The following is a 26,136-nucleotide window of genomic DNA, read 5'->3' as shown; positions in this document are numbered from 1 at the left end:
CCTGGCTTGGCTTTGGGCATGCAACAGTGAGCAAAGCATCTGCCCACAATAAGCCCACATTGTGGTGCAGACACTCAGGAAAACAATCCAAAGCTGAGCTGAAAAGGACGAGTAGAAATTAGCCAGATGAACATAAGGGTTGTTATGTTAAATTGGTACATTAAGGATTTTGGTGGAGGTGGTACAAATGGAACAGAATATGTACAGCGGCTTAGAAGCAACAAGAGAGCCTGGAGCTTTTGCAGAACCGTCAGTCAGGCAGTGTGGTCCGAAAGCAATATGCAAAAATATGCAAAATGGGTCGGGGTGGGTGGGTTGGAGCCCTGGTGATGAGAGATGGAACTCAGAGCTTCTATCCGTGTCCTAAGGCTAATGAGATGCCTCTGAGGTTTTTAAGTCAGGATGACCTAAGTTGAGTAATGCTAGAAAAATTACTCATAGTGCTCTGTATTACCAATTAAGGTGAAGAAACTGGGAGATGAGCTGAGACTGTTAGAGTAATGACTGGACTGAACTGGGGTGGTGATGGAAATAAGAGAGAAAATGGATGTATGTGTATGTGTGTGAGTGTGTGTGTGTGTGTGTGTGTGTGTGTGTGTGTGTGTGTTGGGATTCAGGGTGAGGGAGAAATTCAGGGATGACTCACATGCTTCATCTGGGTGATGGTGGCAGAGTTCTAGAATGAGAGGGGCACCAATGCAGAGAATGACTCAATTTTCCATATGCAAAGATAAGGCAATTTACTTTACATTTGTTCACATGTCTTTCTTGGGCACCTTTCTGTATTACAGAGGGTGGAAAACTAAAAACTACATACTCTAGACCCTCTTAGAGCTAGAGTTTAAATGTGGTTTATGTTCCAGCAACCAAGAAGACTTGAATTGAAAGCCACATAAGTGAAGAGAGAGGCAGGGAGGGAAGATGCATTTTGCTAGCGTGGATTCTAGCAGAGCCTGTGTGCTCCTGTGGACTGCATGGTGACATCTCAGCATGCGAGGTGGCCTCCAGAAGATAGGTACTGGTCTCTTGGAGGTTACTGCTAGGAGTCTGTTCTTTAGCTTCCCCACCTCTGCCGCCCCCACCTGCCCCTTTCTGCCTAAATGATCCTGCTTTCTCTAAGACAAAGCCTGACGGACTCAAGGTGCCAATGAAACATGCAACTAGAGATGCATATTTTACTTTCAGGTGTAGAAGAGACTGAGGTATAGATCCGGAAGCAGAAGCAAAAGATGTAAATAGAGACACAGGAGTGGGGTAGTCAAGAGACAAGTGTCTGGGGAAGAAACTTGAACACTTCCAGCAATGAAGGGTAAGCAGAACAGTGTCAGATACCGCAGAAACCAAAGACTGAACTTTTTCTATCTTATTGAGCATACAGGAGGTCCTTAGAATTGTGATGAGAGGTAATTGGGCTTTAGGGAAAGGGCAAAACACAAATGTTCTTTGGCTCTTAGCTAATCTGTTAAAGATTCCATTTATCCTTGTGACACATGTGTGCTCTGCTGTGCTTAGACCCTGTTTTGTCCAACTCTTTGCAACCCCGTGGACTGCAGCTTGCCAGGCTCCTCTGTCCATGAGGATTCAACAGGCAAGAATGCTGGAGTGGGTTGCCATGTCCTCCTCCAGGGGACTTTCCGTACCCAGGTATCGAACCCAGGTCTCTCGCATTGCAGATGGATTCTTTACCGTCTGAGCCACCAAGGAAGCCCTGTAACACATTTTTTTTTTTTTTTTTGCCACTCTTCTCATCAAGGAGTGAAGTCTGTTTCTCCTTCCCTTAATTTGGAATTGAGACCCTGCAGACTTCTTTTACCTGACAGAATATAGTGGGAGTGATGCTGGGGAACTTGTGAGGCTGAGACCTGGAATTCCCCTGGTGGCCCAGTGGTTAAGAATCCATGCTTCTGTTGCAGGGGACATGGGTTTGACTCCTCATCAGGAAACTAAGATCCCTCATGCCCAGGTGGTGGTTTAGTCCCTAAGTAGTGTCCGACTCCTGCGACCCCACGGACTGTAGCCCACCAGGCTCCTCTGTCCATGGGATTCTCCAGGCAAGAATACTGGAGTGGGTTGCTATTTCCTTCTCCAGGGGATCTTCCCAACCCAGGAATTATACCTGGGTCTCCTTCTTTGCGGACTTCCCTGGTGGCTCAGATGGTAAAGCATCTGCCTACAAGGCGGGAGACCCAGGTTCGATCCCTGAGTAAGGAAGATCCCCTGGAGAAGGAAATGGCAACCTAATCCAGTATTCTGGAGAATCCCATGGATGGAGGAGTCTGGTGGGCTACAGTCCATGTGATTGCAAAACGTTGGACACGACTGAGTGACTTCACTTCACTCCTGCACTGCAGGCAGATTCTTTACCAACTGAGCTACGAGGGAAGCCCTCTCATGCCCAGCAGCATAGCCAAAAAATAAAAAAACTGAAAACAAAGTGAGGGAGATCCTAAGAGATCTGCACCTTCTTCCTTTGCCTCTTGGGATGTTTCTTCTCTCCACCAAGACCATGCTGTTGGAAGCCCAAGTGAGTCAGCTGTAGATACGACACAGATGAGAACTGAGGCTTTTGCCAGCAGCCCCATCAGAGGCTCGTTTCCATGGGCAGCCAGCACCAGAGAGCCATGAGTGAGACCATTTGGGATTTTTCAGTCAACACCATGTCAAGCAGACTTACTGCCTGATCAACGTACAAAATCATGGAAAATAATAAACTGTTTTTTCTTTCAAAACCTTAAGTTTTGGTGTGGTTTGTTAAAGATCACTCTTATGGGAACTAGGGAGAAAGATCTTCAAATGGAAAGATTATCAAGGTTCAAGATAAGAAAGATAGCCTTGTACCTCTGCCCAACCCAGAAGTCCATCTCAGGACAGCTCTGATGGCCCCCTTCACTTATACCAGAAAATGCAAGGGGTGCGGGTGAACCCAGCGACAAGCAAATTCCAGGACTTCCCTGATGGCTCAGTGGTAAAGAATCCGCCTACCAATGCAGGAGATGTGGGTTTGACCCCTGAACTGGGAGGATCCCATATGCCTCTAAGCCTGTGCGCCACAACTATTGAGCCTGTGCTCTAAGAGCACCGGAGATGCAACTGTTGAAGTCCGCATGCCTAGAGCCTGCTCCGCAACAAGAGAAGCCACAGCAACGACAAACCTGCAGACTGCAACTAGAGAGGAGCCTTCCCTCACCAGAACTAAAGAAAGCCCGCCCAGCAAAGAAGACTCAGCACAGCCATGAATAAATAATTTATTTTTTTATATTAATTTAAAAAAACCCCAAAACAAGCAAATTCCAATTTTCCTGTCATGAGATTCAGGTCTAACTTTTACTAATCATTCAATCCATTTTTCTATTTCTAGAAATACCTCAACATCAAGTCACTCCACTATCCCCAAAGAATTTCTAGAACTTTCCTTAGAAAATGTTGTGAGCAATATAAAAGCAAAACAATGTCTGTTTTATTTCTGTTCTACTCCAACTGCATATTAACAGAATGGCTGGAGTATAGAAAGTATTCAGGAAATCTCTCCAAGATATCATTTAAACTAACCTCCAAAAGAAGTTCATTTTTATTCTGTCCTAATTTTTGTGGGAAGTGATAAATATGAAGCTACCAAAATCTTCAAAATAGTATACATTAAAAAATTATTAAGTTCCTCTCTCAGGCTTTCTGCTCCAGGCAAAGTAACAAATTCCTTTGGTTCTTTACTACAAACTAGATGTTTCAGTTGTTTAATTCTTTTCTATGGAAGCTCGTAAGATTTTCTACATTTCAAGTAAATTGTAGTACTAAATTATAGAAAGTCTTCTTTGATTTTTTTAGTTTTAATTTTATTTTATTGGCCACAAGGATTGTGGGATCTTAGTTCCCTGACCAGGAGCAAACCTGCATCCTCTGCTTTGGAAGCAGAGTCTTAACCCCTGGACCACCAGGGAAGTCCCTAGTAAATCTTGATACAAAGTGAATATTAAAGGTGATTCTATGGTTTCTGTGTGATTTCTTTCTTTCTCCCACCCTCTTTTTTCTGTTCTCCCTTATCTCTTCTTCCTTTTCTTCTCTCTCCTTCCTTTTCTCTACGCTTTCCTATGAATGTACTAATTTCAAAAGGATGTATTTAATTTATGTAGCCCAATCACACTTTTTAACACAGTGCCTAGCATATGGTAAGTGCTCCATGAACATTAGTGTATATTAACACTAGTATATTAAAACTAGTGTTTTAAACAAGTATATATTAATAGCCAACATATTATACTAGCTAGGGCTTCCCAGGTGGCGCAGTGGTAAAGAATCTGCCTGCCTATACAGGAGATGCAGGTTCAATCCCTGGGTCGGGAAGATCCACTGGAGAGGGACATGGCAACTCACTCTGGTATTCCTGTCTGGAAAATTCCATAGACAGAGGAGCCTGGTGGGCTACAGTCCAGAAGGTCGCAAGGAGTCAGACTCAACTGAGCAACTGAACATACGTGTTATACTAGCTGATTTAGTATTTCATAATAGGATAATTGTATTAATGTGATTATATACTATTTAGTTGGCGATACAATAGTTACATGACACATTCTTATCTACTTAGCAGTTAAAACATTTATTTCCCCAAAGTTTCTGTTGGTTAAGAAGCCAAGCACAGCCTTTATTGCGTACCTCTGGCTGAGGGCAGCTCACTAGGCTATAGTCAAGGTGTTGGCTGGGGCCGCAGTCTTCCAGGCCAACTGAGAGAAAATCCACTTCCAAGTTCATTCACACAACTGTTGGCCATGAGCTTCTGTATAGAGTGACTCACAGCGGCAGCCGGCTTTGCTCAGGGAAAACAAGCAAGAGATGGAGAGAGCACCAGCCCTAGAAGCTGGAGTCTCTTTGTAACCTCTTCTGGGAGGATATAGCCCACTGCCTCTGCTGTTATCTTATTTGCTAGTAGTATACGTAGGGTGAGGAATAGAACGTGGGGATCACCAAGGACCATCCTGTAGGTGTCCTGGCTCATACTGTCTATTAAAATGCAAACGTATCAGTCATATAAATGTGCCACGTCCACTGATTTTACTAGCTGTTGCTATTTGAGAGTAATTATATACATGAGAGTTCCCAGTGGTCCCGTGGGTAAGAATCCGCCTGCCATATTGTAAACCAGTTAGCCTCCAATAAAAAAAAGAATCCGCCTGCCAATGCAGGGCACACAGGTTTGATCCCTGCTCCAGGAAGACTCCACAGTGCCACAGGACAACTAGGCGTCTGCTCCACAAGTACCGAGCCCTGGCCTAGAGCCCATGCTCTGCAACAAAAGAAGCCGCCGAAGTGAGAAGCCCACACATCACTAGAGAGTAGCCCAGCTGGCTGTAACTAGAAAAAGCTTGTGTACAGCAACAAAGACCAAAAAATAAAATAAGAACACTGCGTTAAAAAAAATTATACATTTAACTTTCCTGGATGTCTTTCATGTTTTTGAATTTCAGACTTTGTTTTCATTTCTTTCCTGATGAGTAGAATGAGAAGATAGAGATTTCCTATCAGTGAACAAGGTATTTGTCCTGTTTTGTGTGTCTACAGCCAATTTTATCAGTTATTCAAATTTATCTGTTGTGGGTTCCATTTCAGGAAACCTAACAGTTCTCAACCTGGGTCAAATATTTTATGTTTGTATGATCGGTCGAGAGGTGCAAGGCCACCACACCATCTGAAAATGATGAGACAGAAGCACTCGTCATTGTTGATAAAAGTTACATATGTTTCACATGCACTGATTTTACAGCCCTTCTGCCAAAATTCCTGTATTTCTGGAATAACCGTTGCCTGATTTCTGTACCTGTTTCCTCTAACTCTATTCCCCTCCCTTTGGATCAAAACATTGGTTTGTTATTTTAATGGCTGAATTCCTGTATCCTCTCAAACTACTTTCTTCTCTAGAACTTTCCCCTCAACTTTTTTTTTTTTTGCATTTAATTCAGTTTTTGAATGTTTGTATCTCAAAATATTTCCAAGTCTTCATCTCAACTCAAATGAACAAATTTTGAGTTGCTCTGTGTTAATCATTATGTCAGCCAGAGCGGAGTAAGGACCACTCAAGTGTTATCAAGAAGACAGACAGGCAAAAGAATATAATAAACCTGATGCCTCAATGATAAAAATAAAATGGAGAGGTAGCTCAGTAGAGGGAATAATTGACCTTTTTTTTTTTTTTACAATTTTCTTTTATGTGCACCATTTTTAAAAGTCTTTATTGAATTTAGTACAATATTGCTTCTGGTTTATGTTTTGGTTTTTTGGCCTCGAGACATGTGGGATCTTAGCTCCCAGACCAGGGATTGAACCCGCAGCCCTTGCATTGGAAGGTAAAGTCTTAACCACTGGACTGCCAGGGAAGTCCCTGATTAACTCTTCAGAAACAAAGGGGACCAGGGAAAGATTTCCGGGAAAAGCAGCCTTGGGGCTGGGTTTTGATGTGCGTATAGGCATTTATTTTTGTGTTTCCCTGGTGGCTCAGATGGTAAAGAATCTGCCTGCAATGCAGGAGACACAGGGTTGATCCCTAGGTCGGGAAGGTCCCCTGGAAAAGGAAATGGCAACCCACTCCAGTATTCTTGTCTGGAGAATTCCATGGACAGAGGTGCCTGGCAGGCTACAGTCCATGGGGTTGCAAAGAGTAGGACACAGCTGAGTGACTAACACTAACACTTTTGCAGGCATTTACTGGAGTTGGGAGAAAGTGCAAGGCATGGAGGTGTAAAGAGCAGAGTATTAGAGAGGTGCATGGTTACTAAGAGGAGGGAGGCTCTCCCTAGCTCAAGGTCTCAGAGGACATACGTTTGTTGGCTCTGAAGGCCTTCGCTGAGGCCATCTCTTAGGTTTGGCCGTTACCGCTTTATTGCTTCATTCTGCTACACGCAGCACTCCCCCACCCCCCATCCCCACCTCATATAACCCTCCTCCTTTCCTCTCCTCCCTTTTATGGGATCTGTGTGTGTGTTTAGGCCCTGGATTTAATTTAGTTGGATCATACCGCAGTAATAACGTTTCTGTACATTTGCCCAGAGGCCTTCAGCTAATGGGTGTATTCTTCATAGGCCAGTAAACAGATGAATAAACCAGCACACTGTCTTGCATCTCCTCCTCCCTTCTCTGTCTTTGCATTTTACCCATTGTCCACCGATTGGAGACCTCTTTTGAAAACCAGTATTTTCCTGGCTCTCTTAAACATGAGAATGCCTGTCTTAAGTCACTTCTGCACCTGCAAGTCAGTTCCTCAGAGGCTTTTCCTGTGTCTGGACCTGCAGCAGCTCCAGCCTGTGTTGGATGAATATAAGGACTGCAACCCAGGGTGGTCTTCCCTAGGGAGAGTCTCAGCTCATGTCTCTGGATGGCAGTTGCTCATTCCTGGGCCATGGGTGCTGACTTTGACTTGATGTAATTATGATGATAACCACCAGAGAAAAGTAAATCTGAAGCTCTCTAAGGTCCAAGTGGAGACTCTGAAAACAGATAGGGACCTGTGCTTGAAGGGGCCACCAGGGCTGCCATGAATAAGAAATCAACCCAAGTACTTGCAAATAAACGACATCCTTGCAGGACTGGCAAGAATACAGGGTGGTTTCTGCTTTCACTAGTTCCCGCCTTCTTTCCAGCTTCCCCCCTCCCTTCCTTCTGAGGTCCCACTCACTGCCTGCCTTCTCCCTCTGCTTGCTCTGAACATTCTGTCCCTGTTTTCTCTGCTCTAACTTCAGACTCCCCGCCCCCTGGGACCCCAGGAGAGCACCCCCTCCTAATGCCTGGGGAGGCTTTCCGGAGATGCAGTCTTACAGTCTCTGGCTGGGCCAGCAAGTTGAGGTCATTGCCGGCCCTGCCAAATGACTGGCCCGAGTTCAGTTCCTCCATCTGTCTGTGCTTCACGGAAAACATGAGTGTGGCGCTAGGCCCTCTATTGTGTGTCCTGCCCGAGTTTTGCTCTGCGTCTGCTGTCGTTCCTTCTGTTCTGCGTTTGCTTTCGTTCCTTCCCCACACCCACCACCCTGCCTTTCTTTGCTCTGCCTCTCCCCAGACATCTGTTTTGCAGCCTCTGCACTCTCATTATGGAGCAGATGGAAAAAGATCAAGTTTTGGACCAGGCTGGTGAGGAAGACTTGGGTTTGGTCCACGGATTTGTTCTGGGAACTGACCAGAACCCGCATAGTTCAGAGATGGAGCAGGTATAGCTCCCAAAGAGAAACCAGAGGTGCTATTTGCTTATTTCTATATCCATAGCTCTTCCTTCCTCATGACCGCTTCCTTCCTTCCTCCCTTCTTCCCTTACATCATTAATTCTCTTCTTTCTTCTGGTCTGTAATCCATTAACGTTACCTGCTCCGTCTACCTATGCTGGTGCAGTTGCTCAGTTGTGTCCAACTCTTCGTGACCCCGTGGAACTGATGCCCACCAGGATCTTATGTCCATGGGATTCTCCAGGCAAGAATACTGGAGTGGGTTGTCATTTCCTTCTCCAGGGGATCTTTCCAACCCAGGGATCAAACCTGAGTCTCTTGCATTGGCAGGCAGATTCTTTACCACTGAGCCACCGGGGTCTACCTGTATGCCTCTCTAATGTAGCTGTCCAGGGAGCGGAATATAGACTAAGGAAGCTAACAGATAAATTGAATTTGACACCCTGCTAGTGCACCTAAAGTTAACCATTTTTCAGATTTGCATTTCTGTCATTCAAGTTTATTCTTGCTGAAGTGGAGATGTTGTAATGGTCTAAGCACGAGAGTTTCTAGGAATAAGAGCAAAGACAAAGTTTTTATAGCTCCTGGATCAGAGAAAGTGTTATATACATATTACGTGATATGATAGGAAATAAAGCAAGCAGAATGAACTTGGCTCCCAATTTTTGTTGGCCTTCTGATGGCATTTTTGTCCTCAAGAGTCCAGAAACCAAGATTCTTAACATAAGTTTAAACAAAACCAAAAGACAGCCTAAGGCTGGCGTCTTCTCTCATGGAGCTCCTCCACATTACAAAAGGATGAGGGTCCTATATTTCTTAACTTTCTCCAACCCTAAGACAGTCAGCCCTTCTGGACAAAACTCATATGGTGTCTGTGTTTGCTTGGATGTGGCAATAAATGAGATTATGGGGGTGGGCGGGGGGAGGCTAAATGTGCAGGTCAAGAAAAGAGGAAAAGAAAAGAGAGAGACACAAAGAAACAAAGAAATTTGAGGGAGTAGAATTCTAAAAAGACAAAAGTGAGAAAGGGGATTGGAAGAATGATTCAAATATGGAAGACAGCCAGAGACACAGAAACGGATTCCGCGGGTTTGTTTTTTTTCTCCTCTCTTTAGGTAAAAAGTAACCCAAGGACAAAGTGAGACTGGGGCCAGATGGTGGTTCATGGAAGAAAGGCATATATGAGCTTGAGCCAACCCGTCAAGGGAGCAGCACCATCTCTCAGCAGTGTGATCATAACATTTGGAACGAGGGTGTGAGTGACTGCAAAGCCCCATCGCCCTTCTCCTCCCAGCATCATAGTAGCACTGAATCAGACTCCTCTAGCCTGGCTTTCTCCCTCCCGCCCTCCCTCCCTCCCTCTCTCTCTCTCTTACTCGCTCTCCCTCATCTCATTGTTTCAGAGTAGGCCAAATTCGAAGTCCTTTCCAGGGAGTGGCCCTGTTCATCTTACTCCCCAGCCAAAGTGGAACAGAGGAGAGAGACACATTCAACAACCCAAGGACTCGGTGGAAAGAGCAGAGAACCATCAACAGTGAGTGGCTTGGATTGTCTAAAACCCTAAATAGACAGAGGGAGGGTGTGTGTGTGTATGTGTGTGTGAAAGGGCTGGAAGCAGGCAATGGAGAATGTCACTGATTTAGAATTGAACAGACATCCCAATTATCCATGGAATTCAAATGAGGAGACACTAAGATGAGCAGATATTATTTAAAAAAAAAAAAAAGCTACAAATATCAAAACAAAAGTTTAGATACTAGGGTTTAAAGAGGCCATGGGGTGGATGGGGGGCCCATCATGAACCATGTAGAGTATAAAGTTTCCTGACTTGCTGGGAAAGAAGGGGTGAGAATGATGGCAAATGATCACAGAAGAGAGTTTGAAGAAGTGTTGGAAGAAAAGAGAGGAAGGGTCTGAGACTTATGGGGGAGCGGGAAAGACCTGGGGAAGCAAGACATCCTACAGATATGCTTGCCTGGAACGGAAGTGCTGATCAGTCTCCACTCTCCCCACTCACCTGTCAGACATGGTGTTCTTCGGACCCAAAGTGCTCCTGCTTCTCACCGCCCTCATCATGTCCTCTGGTGAGTCCCTACCTTTTTTCCTTTTCTCCCTAAAATGTCAGCTCCTCAGAGGTGGGTGGAGGTGTATGTTAGAGGGAGGATGGAAGGAGGCTGAAGGGGAATGGGAGGAGAGATGCTTGCTACTTAGTTCTAGAATTGCCCATTAAAGAGAAATAAAAGGACATGGGGAGCTCCTTGGCAGTCCCCTGGTTAGGACTCTGTGCTCTCACTGCCAAGGGCCTAAGTTCAATTCCTGCCTGGGGAGCTAAGGTCTTGTAAGTCTTGCAACATGACCAAAAAATGAGAGAGAGAGAGAAGAGAAGAACAGACTTTGCGGTTAGAGGGGTGTGATTAGAAATGACCTCAGATCTGGAGGAAGGCAGCCTGAGAGTTATGAATTAAAGCAAAACTAAGATACACACAAATGCATATTAACCAAGAGGGTCACTATCATAAATATACAAACAGGGAAACAAGTACCAAAGGAGGAAATTCCCTGGTGGCCCAGTGGCTAGGACACAGTGCTTTCACTGCCATGGCCCAGGTTCAATCCCTGGTCAGGGAACTAAGATCCCAGTACCGCCCCCCTCCCCCCCAAAAAAGAAACAAAAGGAGAAGCTGATGTATACAATTGTGTACACAGACATAAGGACCACCTCACAAGAAACTCAAGTTTAAACCATGAAGAAGGGGTTTCCCTGGTGGCTCAGCGGTAAAGAATCTTCCTGCCCTGAAATGCAGGAGCCATAGGAGATGAAGATTCAATCCCTGGGTTGGGAAGATCCCCTGGAGGAGGGCATGGCAACCCACTCCAGTATTCTTGCCTGGAGAATCCCATGGACAGAGGAGCATGATGGGCTACAGTCCATGGAGTCGCAGAGTTAGACTGAGTGACTGAGCACACACCACGTCTTAAACTGCAAAGGCAAACAGTGGGGATATATTAACCTAACAAACACAAGCACCAGGCTCACACAAACAGATTCACACGCACACAGAAGATGTTGCCATCTCTATAGACAAAAGGAAAATGACCTTCATAGATTGCACAGAACTGAACTAGACGACTGGCCACAGAAAGTGAACCTTGGACTTTAAAAAAAAAAAAAAAATCCTACTTTTTTTTTTCTTTCTTATTCTGCCAAACACAGACTGTGCGATAATCATTTTGGGCCTTTTACAGTAGTGTAGCTGGAAGGGCTGGCTGTGGGGACGGAAGGACAGGCCATCAGGAAGGGCTGCTGCCTTGTGGGTGGGCCAGGACCCCACCCCTTCTGGATGGACTGAGAGCAAGAGGCGTCCTGAGTCGGGGCCCAGCGGAGCTCCCCTTTGTGCTCAGCAGTCTCCTGCCTTTGAGTGTTTCCATGTCGGTGTGTAGCACTAACAGTCTGCCTATTTCTGTATGGAGCTGTAAGAGAAATAAAACATGGCAAGATAAAGTACAGCAATGTTCCCATCATTTTCTGGTTCATCTCAGAAAAGCTTTATGTGGCATAGAGCTGGACGCATTCACATACTTCTCCTTCCTTTGTGCAGGCCGGACACCCCTAGGGGTCAGCGGACAGCGAGGAGGTAGGTGATCACACGGATCTAGGCTCTGTTGGGGTTCTTATCAGGACAATGTAGCCAAATGATCAGAGTTCCAAGAATTTGTCATACCATACAGAGTGGCACTGCCAAGGTGTGTGAAATAATAGAATTGAAGTCAATAATCCTGTCATCCCATTCATAAAACTTGCTCATTCACTACTGAAATAACTTCACTCAAATCTCCTCTATGTCCATCTCATTTCCACACCCTCGGATAACGCCCACTACTCCTAACAGAATTTTCCTATCTATGTAAGAGTGGAGAAACTAAAATGCAGACAGAAAAAGAAATCTTCCCAGTCCTATAGAGAAATCGTGGCTCAATGAGACAGAATCCATTAAGTTTTGGCTTCCAAAGATCCACTTCCTTCAGCTCGATTCAACATCTGCAGTTGCCTTTAGGCACCAACATAATTATAATTTCTCTTGCTTTTCCCAACCCTTGAGGGCACTACAGTATATAACCCTTTAATGAGTCAAAAGATAATGAGTAGGTCACAACTGGTGCTTTTAACGAGTTAAGATAGACTAAAATAAAAAGAGTACGCTGGGGACTCCCCTGGTGGTCCAGTGGCTAAGACTCCATGGTTCCAGTGCAGGGGGGCCCAGGTTTGATCCCTGGTCAGGGAACCAAAACCCCCATGCCACAACTAAAGATCCTAAGAGCCGCAACTAAGATCTTGCCCAGCCAAAATAAATATTTCTTAGAAGATAAATAAAAATAGAGTACCCTGCAAGTAGACTACAGAAGTAAAGTATTATCTCTACTCTTGTTTCAGTTTTATATGTGTATACTGGCTCACAATATAATTTCTTACTGTGCATCTTGGTAGAAGAAATGAAAATACAGAAAAACATTTTCTCTGTTCTGGTCTGAATCCTTACGTTTTTGAACCCAGATTTTATTTCAACCCTGTGCTGTGCTGCGCTCAGATGCTCAGTTGTGTCTGACTCTGTGTGACCCCATGGACTGTAGCCCGCCAGGCTCCTCTGTCCATTGGATTTCCCAGGCAAGAATACTGGAGTGGGCATCCGTTCCCTCTTCCAAGGGATCTTCCCAACCCAGGGATCGAACCCATGTTGCCTGCATTTCAGGCAGATTCTTTGTCACGAGAGCCACCTGGGAAATCCCAGCACTAGCACAACTAAAAATCCAAATTCCTTTCTTTGGGCTGGTTAAGGTCCAGTCCTGTTTTATGACGTTGTGATGCTTTTTGAGCAGAAATGTTTTAAGAGCTGATGAAAATCTCTCCATAAGATTCCTTCTCAGAAAACATTCCTAAGTCCTTAATAAAGCTTTTATGGAGGTAGCTCATGGAAAAGATGGGTAAACTGAGGGATATACAGAAAAGTAGTACTCCGCCTGAAATTCTAAGAACACAGCTAGGATATTCTCAAACCCTTCGTTCATCCACTGCTTCCTCTATTTCCGTGAGTGGTTGGACTGGAATGTAGCTGGAGAGAAATGGAAACAGGACAGGAATTGGCTACACCCCGGAGAAAATCCACTCCCTTCTTACAGCCTCTGGAATGAATCGGGTCAGTGATTTTTCATTTATCCTGTGGGATTGGAGTAAACTTGAATTCCTTTTATCAAAATCTGCTCTGAAAGAAGAAAGCTTATATTAAAAAGTGTTAAAACAATGCAAAAGTTTCCTGTCCCATCTGATGCCTCTCTATCTGGAATTTTTTTCTAAAAGATGAAGTGAGGAATAAACAGGGGAAATTCCTTTAAAATGTTTTGTGTTTTGCTTCTAGTACAAGGATCAGTAACTCTGATATGCTTTATAAAAATGCTATTCTTACCAGTTTGTAAATCTGACACTTGTATGCAGACCTCAAGGCAAAGTATTATGTGGATTTGCTGACCTCTAGTGGATAAAACCAATAATGACTATAAGCCTTTTACAGTGAAGGTTCATTACAGATGGGATGTTTGTTAAATGTCTAGTTCTTCACACTGCTTTTTTATGTTGCTTGTTAAAGCAGAGACTCTTTGTTTCAGGAGTTGCTGTTATGTACAGTTTCAGATGAAGTTTTCTTAGTTTATCCAAATAGCTTCCATCTTAAGAGCTGGACCATTTTTTACTTCTCCTTTTGTCTTTACTTTCCAAGGATCAATAGCAAAGCATCTCCTGTCCTCTCTTTCTACCTCACTTATCACTGTGAGCATCAGAAAACGACCAATGTAACCTCTTGTGAGTACTGTGTAGAGAGTATCATCAGACGGATATCCAAAAATATTAAAATCATGCATGTCAAAAATCACAGTCTGGGGACTTCCCTGGTGATTCAGTGGTTAAGATCCTGCACTTCCATTTCAGGGGGTGCCAGTTCAATCTCTAGTCGGGGAACTAAGATCCCACATGCCCATTAGCACAGTCAAAGGATTAAAAAAAAATCAGTCTTTTTGAGAAAGACAATTTTCATTTAAATAAGTATCACAAAGAGGTCATCAACCCATAATAACTATCAACAAGTTCTATGACCTTGGATGAGTTATTTATTCTGCTGATGCTCAGTTTTACCATCTGTAAAGCAAGCTCATAGTAATCCCTAACTAGCTGTATTGGTTATTATCTGTTAGGATGAAGTCATTCTTGCAGTCCAATGCTGAACCAAAGTTCAATCTGATGGCCATGTAGTTCATTCATTCCTCTAAATAAGAACAATGGGAAAGGGACAGTCTAGGGTTAGGATTGTTTGAGTATATTCATGGGAGTAGGAAAAGTGTGACATTTGTTTGGGTTACAGGGGAAAGGACTTTGGTTGGGAAACAAAGAAAAATCCTTTTAGGATCTTACTACATGATGGTTTCTGTGCTTGACAATTTCACTTCCTGGGAGTGCAGGGGTGGGGGATGAGGGGCAGAGAATGCTCAGAAAGTGTTTTCTGATTGTTTTTATGCAGATGATGTGACCACAGTGACTTCAGAAACATTCACAGAAGATCCTAGTAAGATATTCTTTTATTTCCTTGCTGTCACACTGTGGATAGAAGGATTCAGGATGATGTCTGTATAAAGTAAAGAGGAAGACTAGAAAAGAGTTTCAGGGGTGTCCCTAGTGGTCCAGTGGCTAAGACTCCATGCTCCCAATACAGGGTGCCCAAGTTCTGTCCCTGCTCAGAGAACTAGACCCCTCATGCTGCAACTAAGACCTGGCACAGCCAAATAAATAAATATTATTTAAAAAGAGAGAGAGATGGATTCAGAGCCCTGTTGTCTATCTTAGATGCCACCAAGGCTATAAACATGCCCGCTTTTTTTGCCGCTTCCTTTTCTTTCTGTGATAGTCCCTTATATTTCCCCCCAAGAGTCTGCATTCTTTCACTTCAATCTTGCCTCCTTTTGAGTCATCATGCCTCACCCTGCTTTTTCCTTTGCTGTTTTTCCTGCTTGCATTTTTCATTCCCTGCATCCGTTGTATCTTTGCAGATCTGGTGAATGATCCCGCTACAGATGAAACAGGTAGGTTTCACCCCAGCTCTTAAAAATGGCACGTTTCATGTTAATAGTCACAGTATTTATTCTAGCTCTTGAATTAATCTCATAATTTTTATCACTGGGAAGGGGATGAAAGAAAAGTTGCTTCCTGGCACTCTAAACAAGAGGAAGCAAAGTGGATTCACAGCTTTAAAAAACATACATAAAGACTTCCAATGTCAACAGGCCAAATAATACTCAAAAAAAATTATCTTCAATGAACTCTCTTCCCTGAACACACTATAGAAACCCAGCCATTGCCTCAGCTTTTTCCTGTTACCCACATTCTCCCTCCTGCACTCTGCCTTCCCCTTTGTCAACCCGGAACCCTTCTCACATCACTGTTTTGTGCCTTTTCAGTTCTGGCTGATATCAAGCCTTCCACCGATGACCTGGGTGAGTGCAGATCTGGGACCTCAGGGCCACAGGGGCTGTTCTGGGCTTCCCGCAACACCCATGATGGAAGACAGTACAGCTGGTTAAGAACCCTAATTAGGACCACATGTTATGCAGCACTTTCGTCCAACAGTTTAATGTAAATTAATGACCTGTAACAGTTTGATTTAAATTAATGACATGTTTGATCCCCTAACAAGCAAGAACTGTGGTTTGATACACAAACTGCCAAGGTTTGATTTTTTTCTCCAAGTTTCCAAGATCAAATGGGTAAAGGTAAAGGTGAACAAAACTGATTTTCTTCTAAGCATCTTTTGTCTAATAGACGAGATAGACAAAAGAATGGACAATTTTATTCAATTTCACCAAAAATATATAATCAAGCAAAAGAACCTGTGAAATCTCAGAGTCCTTGACTATATTCAGTATTAAGAGTTAGGAAAGGCTTTTCTGAAGGGCACATTGACTAGGTTGACTCCTGGAAGACAAATAGAAGTGAATCAAATGAATGGAAAGGTGAAGAGCTTTCAGGTAAAGAAAACAATATGGGCAAAGGCTTAGGATGGAAATGAAAATCAGCCAGAGAACAGTTCATGCAAAGGAAAGTTCTAAGCAGATTATTGAATTGGAAAGCCAGCAAGAACGCTGTTGCCTAGGCCCAATAAAATATGATGTCCTGAATTATCTTGTTAGAGGTATGAGAGAGAAATGAGCTATCTGGGAGCGGAGACTGTTGAGAGAAGTCCAGTTTTTTATTAGATAGATGGTAGCTATTGGGTGGATGGTAGCACCATTCACTGAACATTTTGAATTGGTGAAGGGAAAGAAGGCAGTTTGAGACATGAAATGATCTTAAAAAAAAAAAAAAATCCATGAGCTCTTCCACAAAATGGCAGTTGAATTTGTAGACCTGGAGCTTATTAGAACAAAGTTCTGAGCTAGACATAGAAGTTTGAGAATTCTCAGCATATAAACCTGCGATTGAAAACATGAGAGCCTGGGTTCGATCCCTAGTAGGGGAAGCAGATCCCATATGCCACAGCTAAGAGGCCACATGCCCCAGCGAAGGTCCTGCATGCTGCACCTAAAACCCAGTGGAGCAGAAAAAAAGAAATTGGAGATAGATGAGATCACCTGGCTAGCATTCTTCCTATAGTATCCTATTAGCAACCCTTCCGATAACATTTTACAGGTAACTCCCTGACTTACTCCTTGACTTACTCTCCATTCTACAAATTCAGCCAGTATTTAACTTGCCCCTAGGTTAGGACTGGAGCTTCCCTGGTGACTCAGTGGTAAAGAAACCACCTTCAATGCAGGAAATGCAGGTTCGATCCCTGGGTCGGGAAGATCCGCTGGAGAAGGAAATGGCAACCCACTCCAGTATTCTTTCCTGGAAAATCCCATGGACAGAGGAGCCTGGTGGGCTAAAGTCCACAGGGTTACAAAGAGTTGGACATGATTGAGCACACATGTGGGTCTCAAGTAAGGCAACATGACAGTTACAGGGCAGTGACTTCTAGAACCAGTAATAACTGAATAAAATTTCCACCTTTCAGCCTCACTCAACGACAAAAATACCACCACAGGTATGATTATCTTTTGCCTGTCTTTTTCTTAAGCTTTTTTTTTTTTCTTCCTGGAGATTCCTAATCTCTTTGTTCTTATGAGAATACTTGGTACATCTTCTAGTTTTATTTCTAATTCTTTCTCAAAGAATATTTGTAGTTTTCTTCATATCCCTCCCACCCTACCTCACTGTCTATGAGTTCCTGTTCTAAAGGTCATGGGGAAAAGATGGGACCACTATTGCATGGTCCCAGAACAGTTCTCTCCATAAACTAACTTTGAACATAATCTGTTTGTTAGTGGGTCGGGAAGTGACCAAGGACTCAACATTACTGTAGACGTCATGCTTTCTCTAACATACTGATAATTCTGTTGTGCAGCTAGGGTTAAAAACCACCAGAACAGAGAAATAGTGACCCACTTTAGAATTCAAATTCTTCAGAATATGACTGTTAGCATTTCATCTTTCATGTTGCCACCTGTCTAACCCTAGAAGGACTTTTTCCTAGAAGAACCCACAGGGACTATTTTATTCTCTTTCCTTTCAGGTAGGGAAGCACCTAAATTTCATTGTTTAGCCAACATCTATTATTGCTTTGTGGGCTTCCCTGGTGTCTCAGCTGGCCAAGAACCTGCCTGCAATGTGGAAGACCTGGGTTTGACGTCGTGAAGATCCCCTGGAGGAGGGCATGGCAACCCACTCCAGTATTCTTGCCTGGAGAATCCCCATGGACAGAGGAGCCTAGCAGGCTACAGTCCACTGGGTCGCAAAGAGATGGACATAACTAAACAGCAGCATTATTGCTTTGTATTGGTTACAGGAAGAACATACCCCAGCTTACAGTGATCCTCTGTAGAGACTACTCTGTAGGTCTTCCCAGCTCTCTCTCCCCTCCTCCATTCCTCTAACCATGTGTTTTTTACGGTGGGTATCTTCAGAGTGCCGGGATGAGAAATTCGCCTGCACAAGACTCTACTCCGTGCATCGGCCAATCAAGCAATGCCTCCATCAGATATGCTTCACCAGGTAAAGGGTCCCATATCACCCAGAGAGCCACCCATGATAGCGCTTTCATGCCAGTAACTATTTAATGAGCACCCACTCTGGAATTTCAGTCTGTAGCAGGGCAGAAGTTTTAAGCATCACCCTTTTAGCTATTCTGAAGGTGCCAATTAGAACCTAGAGTCGGCACAGACTTAAAGAATGAACTTACAGTTGCTGAGGAAGAATACAGGTGAGGAATGGACATGCACACACTGCTGTATTTAAAATGGAGAACCAACAAGGACCTAGGGTATAGCACAAGGAACTCTGCTCAATGTCATGGGGGAGAATGGATACGTGTATATTATGGCTGAGTCTTCTTGCTGTTCACTTGAAACTATCACAACATTATTGATGAGCTCTACCCAAGACAAAATAAAAAACTTTAAAAAAAAATAAAAATACTTAAAAAAAAAAGCAAATAGACTTAAGACCTGAGAAATAAGTAATGGGAAGTGTATTATGATAGAAGAAAAAAAGAACCTTGAGTCTGGATTGAGGCACACGGAACAGTTTAACTAACAAATGTAGATGCTGAAGGCAAAGATGGTGAGTACTGGAGGAAGGATGGTCATGAGGGAAACACTGGTTTATCAAATTTATCACATCCGAGAAATAGGCTGGAGCTGAAGATGCAAGTGTGAAGGTAGAAAATAGTAGGGAGTAGTGTGGGAAGGTGGAATGTGCAAAGTTGTAACTAACAAAAGTGATCGATAGCATTCTATCTTCTACACTACTTGGGTGGGGGTGGGAGTGAGAAGTCTGAGATACTTAAGGAAGAAATCCAGGTATTTCCAGGAGTTGAAAGAGGCATCTCAGGCCGAGGCTAGTTCTCCCTCTCAATGCTTTTTCCATCTCCTTCTTGCACCATGACATTGGATCTATGGCAGTTCACGGCGTATGTATGTCATCAACAATGAGATCTGCTCCCGTCTTGTCTGTAAAGAACACGAAGCTATGAAAGGTAAGACCGGCTTTGATGGGAAGGAACAATAATGAGAGCAACTGATAACTGGGGCAAGGTGCTAACAGATCCAAGATTTGGCTTTGAAGGAGGGCTTTAGGCTGTTCTCTTTAGACTTCCATCAGCTCCTGCTCCACCTAGTTACCGCAATAAACAATATAAAGCAAGCACCATGTTTGGTATATTCATCACCCTCAAAGCGGCTATGCAGCACAGGAAGCTCAGCTGTGTTCTGTAATGACCTAGAGGGGTGGAATGAGACGAGGGAGGGAGGCTGCAGAGGGAGGGGACATATGAATGCGTATTGGGCTTCCCTGGTGGCTCAGCCATAAAGAACCCACCTGCCAATGCAGAGGATTTGGGTTTGATCCCTAGGTTGTGAAGATCCCCTGGAGAAGGAAATGGCAACCCACTCCAGTATTCTCGCCTGGGAAATCCCACGGACAGAGTAGCCTGGCAGGCTACAGTCCATGGGGTCACAAAGCGTTAGACACGACTGAGTGACTAAACAATAAATACCTAGCTGATTCACTTTGTTGTATAGCAGAAACACAGCATCATAAAGTAATTATCTTCCATTATTAACACTAAAAAATTGATAACCCTTAAGAAAGCACCACTAAATCTCTTTCCAACTAGACAGAAACCCCTAACTTCTCTTATATACATAGTGCTTTCAGATGCTCTGCTACTTTGAAGATCATTCATCAGACATGAAAGGCCAAGTCAACTATTACAAATAACAGTCTCTACTAGTCCTGCAGCCATGTTCATAACTCCAGGAGGGGAAAAGCCACTAACTTAGAAAAAGCCACTAATAACATTTGGATACATAAAAAAATCACTTGGACATTGGCTGAACACTGGCTACCTTTTCAATAGTCCACCAATTCCAAGAACCATTCCCCTTGCTTATTGTGTTATTTCAGAAGTAGAGCAAGGTAGAAAGATTTTATTTAAAAAAAAAAAAAAAACAATTACAAGAGTCCAAATGTGTGGTTAGACACTATGCATGGTGTGAAAACACTATTTCTCACCTTCCCCTGGCCCAACCCCAGATGATGGCTACCGTCGTCAAAGTCACCACATGCAAAAGCCACTCTGACTCAGCTGCCGGCCTTGCACCAACCCCCTCTGAGTAAGAGCTGTACTTAACTTCGCAGAAGGAAACTTGCCCCTTGCCTTCATTGGCTCTGCAAGCCACCTGCAAGGGAAGCACCTTGACACTGAGGATGAGTATCTGGGACTCGAGGCACTTTCAAGTGTCTCGGGGGACTTGCTAAAGTTAGCCATTTGCACACAGTAAACACTTTTGAATGACTGGACCTCATTTTTTTCCCCTGCTGTTTAATAAGTCCACAATTAGAAGAATTGGGAGCAAGGTGTGAAAAGGAAATTAAAATTTACTGACCACCTGTGCTCAGTTCTTTTGCATCCATTCTTTCATTTTCAACTACATTTTTGAAGCAGGTATTTCAATGCTTGTTTTGCAGAAAAGGATGGTGAGGTTCAGAAAAGTCAAGAATCTTTCTGGTAGGGAGTAAATAACTAGTAAGTGACAGATCCCAGGTTCTAATCCTGTTCTATTTCTCTTCAACCCTTTCACTGCACCACCCTGCAGTCTCCTCTTTCTTCTTCTCTTCTCTTGGAGCCCTGGCCACCTTCCTACATTCTCATCTCAGCATGCTCTGCTTCTCTTCTAGATGAACTCTGCCGTCAGAAGGCTGGTCTGCCCCCAAGGCGACTCCGACGCTCCAACTACTTCCGCCTTCCTCCCTGTGACAATGTGAATTTGCAGGGACCCAGTGGTCTGTGATCAACAAGGAAGAGGAAGGAAAGAATGTGTGGGTGGGAGGGAACTCCTTGTCCAACCATTGTCAGCCAACCCATAGACATAAGTAGTTCTTAAACCAATCCCTTTGCAATGTCTAGCTTTTGCCCCTACTTCTTCATTTTTTTTTTAACCCGCTTCTGTCATTTTTCAGTACGTAACATATAGTTTTTGTAGTATTGCATAGTTTTGCTGCTTCTCCGTATCATAGACCTGGTAGATAAATGATTAATGTGTCACTTAGATAGAAACATTCTATGTACAATGTCAAGAGAAAATAAACTTGAATAAAATTATTAAAAATATTAACTACTGAATCTGTTTGAGATAGATCTTAGGGGGGAAGATGTTATCACTGTCAATCTCAACTAACCATAGACCGTCAATATTTTACATTCAAGCATTTCCTAGATTAACTCTCCATTCACTTACATGGTCCTCTTTACTCCTACTATTTTGCTGGATTGTCCTAACTTTTGCCTGGTATGTCCTCTTTCTGTTGTTCAGTCACTCAGTTACATCCATGGACTGCAGCACATCATGCTTCCCTGTCCTTCACTATCTCCTAGAGTTTGCTCAAACTCATCCATCAAGTCAGTAATGCCATCCAACCATCTCATCCTGTTGTCCCCTTCTCCTCCTGCCTTCAATCTTTCCCAGCAACAGGGTTTTTTTCCAATGAGTCGGCTCTTTGCATCAGGTGGCCAAAGTGTTGGAGCTTCAGCTTCAGCTTCAGCATCGGTCCTTCCAATGAATATTCAGGGTTGATTTCCTTTAGGATTGACTGGTTTGATTTCCTTGCAGTCCAGGGGACTCTCAAGAGTCTTCTCCAGCACCACAGAAAGTATCGATTCTTCGGGGCTCAGCTTCTTTATATGCTCTCTTTATGAGAAGGATTATGGTAAATTTATAGTTCTAGAAAGTACTCCAGAGACAAGAGTTATTCAGTTCTATTATAAAGACCCAAAATGTTGTCTTCTGCTAAGCTCAGAAGCTGAGGCTAGAGAGAGGAATACACCAGGTATAAAGGTATTCAGTTTTGCATGCCCTTAGTTATTCAATCAACAAGCAGAGCTAGAAAGTCTTACATAGTTACTCTTTGTGGTAGTAATGGGGTTAGCCCACCTCTACCTCCACAAGTTAATTAGCTTAACGTGAAACCGGATAATTGCTCTGAAGTTCCTGGAGCTGTTGCTACTTCTTTCATCCTCATCACTATAATCTAGAGATTATCGTGCAGATGGATTCTGGAATAGTCTGATTGGGGGCTGAAGAAGGGAATTTGGACCTGAAATTTAATAGGCAAGTATAAAGTATACTTGATGGTTTACAGAAAAGAGTAAAAGAAACATAATATTCAGACAACCTGCATTCTTATCCTGGTTCTGGCATGAACTAGGTAAACTCAGATCAGTCAGTTTCCATCATTATTAAGCCCTGGTTTAATTTCCCCATCTTTAATATGAAAGAAATTTATGTTCATTCAAAGGTTTCTTTTCATTCAATGATGAGATTTAAATGCATTATTCATATTTCTCGAAGCCTAGATGCAGTCTAATTCTATTGCGTCTGCTTTACAAGAAGAGAAATACTCTATATTAGGACAACAGTCCACAATGTCATAGAACAAAACCATATTATGAGTGACAAATTAAATATCATGGATGCTTTCATCTAAATAACACAGTACCTTTCCCCAAAAGCCAGTGGAATTCAGATAGAAACTAAGGGACTTTGAGACAGTTCTATGTGGCAGAAGTCCACTCAGTAAGGGTTGGATTCCTTCCACTTTGCAGAAGAACTACAATGAGGAAATGAGGACTAGAGTCTTGCTGTAAGAAGCAGCTTAGTTTAATAGGATTTGCACAACTGATTAAAGAGAAATACTAGGAGAAAACCCTTGAAGCACAGAATCCTTCCCCAGTCTCTCAAAGCAGATGCACTTGTATACAGACCGACAGAGTCCATGGATATGGAGAGAGGTTTCAGAAGGCACCGTGTTTCTGAGAACCACTAAAGAATCTCTTCATGAACTTGACCCTTATTGCACATTGACTGAGAGGTGGCATTCCCACCGGAAAGCACCCCAATCCCAGTATTGTATATATTGCAAATTAAACATTTAAAATAAAAAATTTTCCAACTTCCTTCTCAGAGGAAAGTGGTCTCCTCTATTTCCCTTTTCTATGTTTAGAAAGAAGACCTGAACTTGGGCTTTTATCTCCCTTTGAAAGCTGAGTAGCAGCATCGCTCACATATCTCTGTTCTGCTCTTCTCCATCTTCTCCTCCTTCCTTGACCACTGGTTCTCCAACATTACAAACTTGTTTACTCTCCCCCAGATGTGGCCCACTCCTCCGTTCTCCAGAAAGTTCTTTCTTTTCTGTCCCCTTAGGTCTCACTGGATGCAGTTTCATGTTTTACCCTTTCTTTTGCGTCAAATTCCTGTACTTTGCTATTTCTCACTATTCCGATGTCCTCTGCTTTTTGTCTTCTTCTCCACGTGGAAAGCAACACTTCTAACTCACTTTCCATCCTTGCTTTCCTCCCCATTACAAAGGCTTGTTTTCTCTCATAACTTTGCTCTAAGAACAGTCCCAGGGCAGTTTCGGGAGGTTAGTTTTGGTTCCAGTTTTCTTTCCTCTCTTCCCCATTTACAAAATTCCATTCACCTTTTTGGTACAGCCAGGACAGTGTGGAGGTTCCTTAAAAAACTAAAAATAGAACTACCATATGATCCAGCAATCGTACTACTGGGCATAATCTGGAGAAAACCTTGATTCAAAAAGATAAGTGCATCCTAATGTTCATTTTAGCACTATTTAAATAAGCAGGATATGGAAGGACCTAAATGCCCATCCAACAGAGGAATGGATAAAGATGTGGTAAATATATACAATGGAATATTACTCAGCCATTAAAAAGGATGGTGCCATTTGCAGCAATATGGATGGACCTAGAGATTGCCATGCTAAGTGAAGTAAGTCAGAGAGAGGAGAAATATGGTATGACATCCCTTATATGTGGAATCTAAAATGAAATGGTACAAATGAACTTACAAAATGGAAACGGACTCAGTCTTAGAGAAGAAACCTATGCTTGCCAGGGGCAAGGATTGGAGAAAGAAATAGTTAGGGAGTTTGGGATGGACATGTACACACTGCTATATTTAAAATGGATAACCAACAAGGACCCACTGTATAGCACAGGGAACTCTGCTCAAAGTTATTTGGCCGCCTGGATGGGAGAGGAGTTTAGGGGAGAATGTATATGTGTGGTTGAGTCCTTTTGCTGAACACCTAAAACTATCACAACATTGTTAATCAGCTATACTCCAAAACTAAATAAAAAGTTAAAAATTTCATTCACTTCCTTTTTGTTGCTGTTTACTCTCAGCCCATTTCAGGTCCCTGGTGTTCTAGTTTTCCTTCCTTGGTCCACTCCAGAAAAAGATTTGAAAACATCTTACTCTTTATGGTATTAATATTATTCTTTTCCTGGTGAACACAAATGACAACCTTCTTAAGCAAGGAACTTCTATTCTGATGAAAGAGTTATTTGAGGGAATGCATGGGAGTCCAAGTCCACTGCCAAGGCCTGGGGTTCAATCCTGGGTGGGCAACGAAGATCCTGCAAGCCTTGCTGCTTGGCCAAAAAAAAAAAAAAATTTATTTGAACTGAAACAGTGGATATTTAATGTTGGAAATAAAAGATTTGGTAAAAGTATCATTGGGCTTCCCAGGTAGTTCAGTGGCAAAAAATCTGCCTGCCAATGCAGGAGACATGGGTTCTATTCCTGGGTGGGAAAGATCCCCTGGAGAAGGAAATGGCAACCCACTTCAATATTCTTGTCTGAAAAATTCCATGGATGAGAGGAGTATGGCAGGTTATAGTCCATGGTGTTGCAAAGAGTCGGAAATGACTGAGCATGCCTGCAAAAGTATCATTAGGCAGTGATGATTATCTCTTCCTGGCACCTTGAAGAGACAGACTCAGCTGCCTGTACACCTCATCTAAAAAAAAAATGTTTTCTTCTTGTCTTCTCTCCCAAAATTGCTCTGAACCTAACTTTCCCCCATCATATCATGCATGTGACTAAAGTAAATTCTCCTTCTTCTTTGAATGAAGAAGTTCTGGAGATTCAAATGTGCACCCTACTCTCTAAAAAGAGCTCCTTGCACACTTTCTCTAAGTACTCATTTGACTCATGGTGTAAAAAAGCTGTCTCCCCACTTCTGGACCTTTCTTTTGATGTCCCCGAGCAGTATGTGTTACCAGCCACAAACTCCTCCCCCTCCACGATGCCTGGCGCTCGTGGCGAAAGTTGATGTTTACACCTGATCAGAAGGTGCAAGCAACTTTGCTTCCTTCTGTACAGAAGCAGCTGGAACATACTGAAAAGACACAGCTGAATAGAAAGAGAAGTTGGAAGGGTACCAGAGAAGGGGGAGAAGGGGATGGCAGAGTGCCAAGAGATTGACATCAGAGAAGAGGAACCCAGAGGCTAGAAGGTGGAAATTCACAAATCTGTCTGGGAGAAGTGTGGTGGAGGGTCTGAGTTCCATACCAACCCATCTGGAACCTGACAGGGTAGAGTGAACATTGGCGAGGCGAACTCTGGGAGACAAAGATTTGGTTAAAAATACAACACTCCAGGTTTTCCCTAGTGGCTCAGTGTAAAGAATCCACCTGCCAGTGTAGGAGATAGGAGTTCAATCCCTGATCTGGGAAGATCCCACATGCCACGAGGTCGCTAAGCCTGTGCACCACAGCTACTCAGACTGTACTCAAGACTGTACTCTGAAAGAAGAGAAGCCACCGAAATGAGAAGCCCATGCTCTGCAACCAGAGGGTAGCCTCCATTCACTGCAACCAGAGAAAAGCCCGAGCGGCAGCAAAGACCCAGAAGAGCCAAAAATAAATAAATTAATTAAAAAAATACAACATTCTAATAAAAATTGAAATCCTTGTGTGTCTTAGCACTTTTCACTAACCAAACA

At 43.2% G+C, this 26,136-nt stretch overlaps 1 protein-coding gene across 2 annotated transcripts; it reads left to right on the top strand.

The window, feature by feature from the left end:
- Positions 1-9,585: 9,585 nt before the first annotated feature.
- MFAP5 (microfibril associated protein 5) lies at positions 9,586-21,446 on the top strand. 2 transcript variants are annotated; one of them, XM_043881320.1, is made up of 10 exons: positions 9,586-9,729; positions 10,220-10,279; positions 11,795-11,830; positions 14,759-14,803; positions 15,285-15,317; positions 15,693-15,728; positions 17,288-17,317; positions 18,237-18,324; positions 19,233-19,306; positions 21,010-21,446. In XM_043881320.1, exons 2-10 carry the CDS (start codon positions 10,222-10,224, stop codon positions 21,120-21,122), a joined length of 513 nt encoding a protein of 170 aa, XP_043737255.1. In that variant the 5' UTR covers positions 9,586-9,729; positions 10,220-10,221; the 3' UTR covers positions 21,123-21,446. The 2 variants fall into 2 exon arrangements, with proteins under 2 accessions (XP_043737255.1, XP_043737254.1); XM_043881319.1 differs by lacking the exon at positions 17,288-17,317 and having other exon boundaries at positions 9,599-9,729.
- Positions 21,447-26,136: the final 4,690 nt, after the last annotated feature.

The sequence above is a fragment of the Cervus elaphus genome, chromosome 22 (genome assembly GCF_910594005.1).
Source record: "Cervus elaphus chromosome 22, mCerEla1.1, whole genome shotgun sequence".
Classification (NCBI taxonomy): Eukaryota; Metazoa; Chordata; class Mammalia; order Artiodactyla; family Cervidae; genus Cervus; species Cervus elaphus.
The sequence above is the reverse complement of the archived record's forward strand: the minus strand, read 5'-3'. Positions and strand labels throughout refer to the sequence as shown.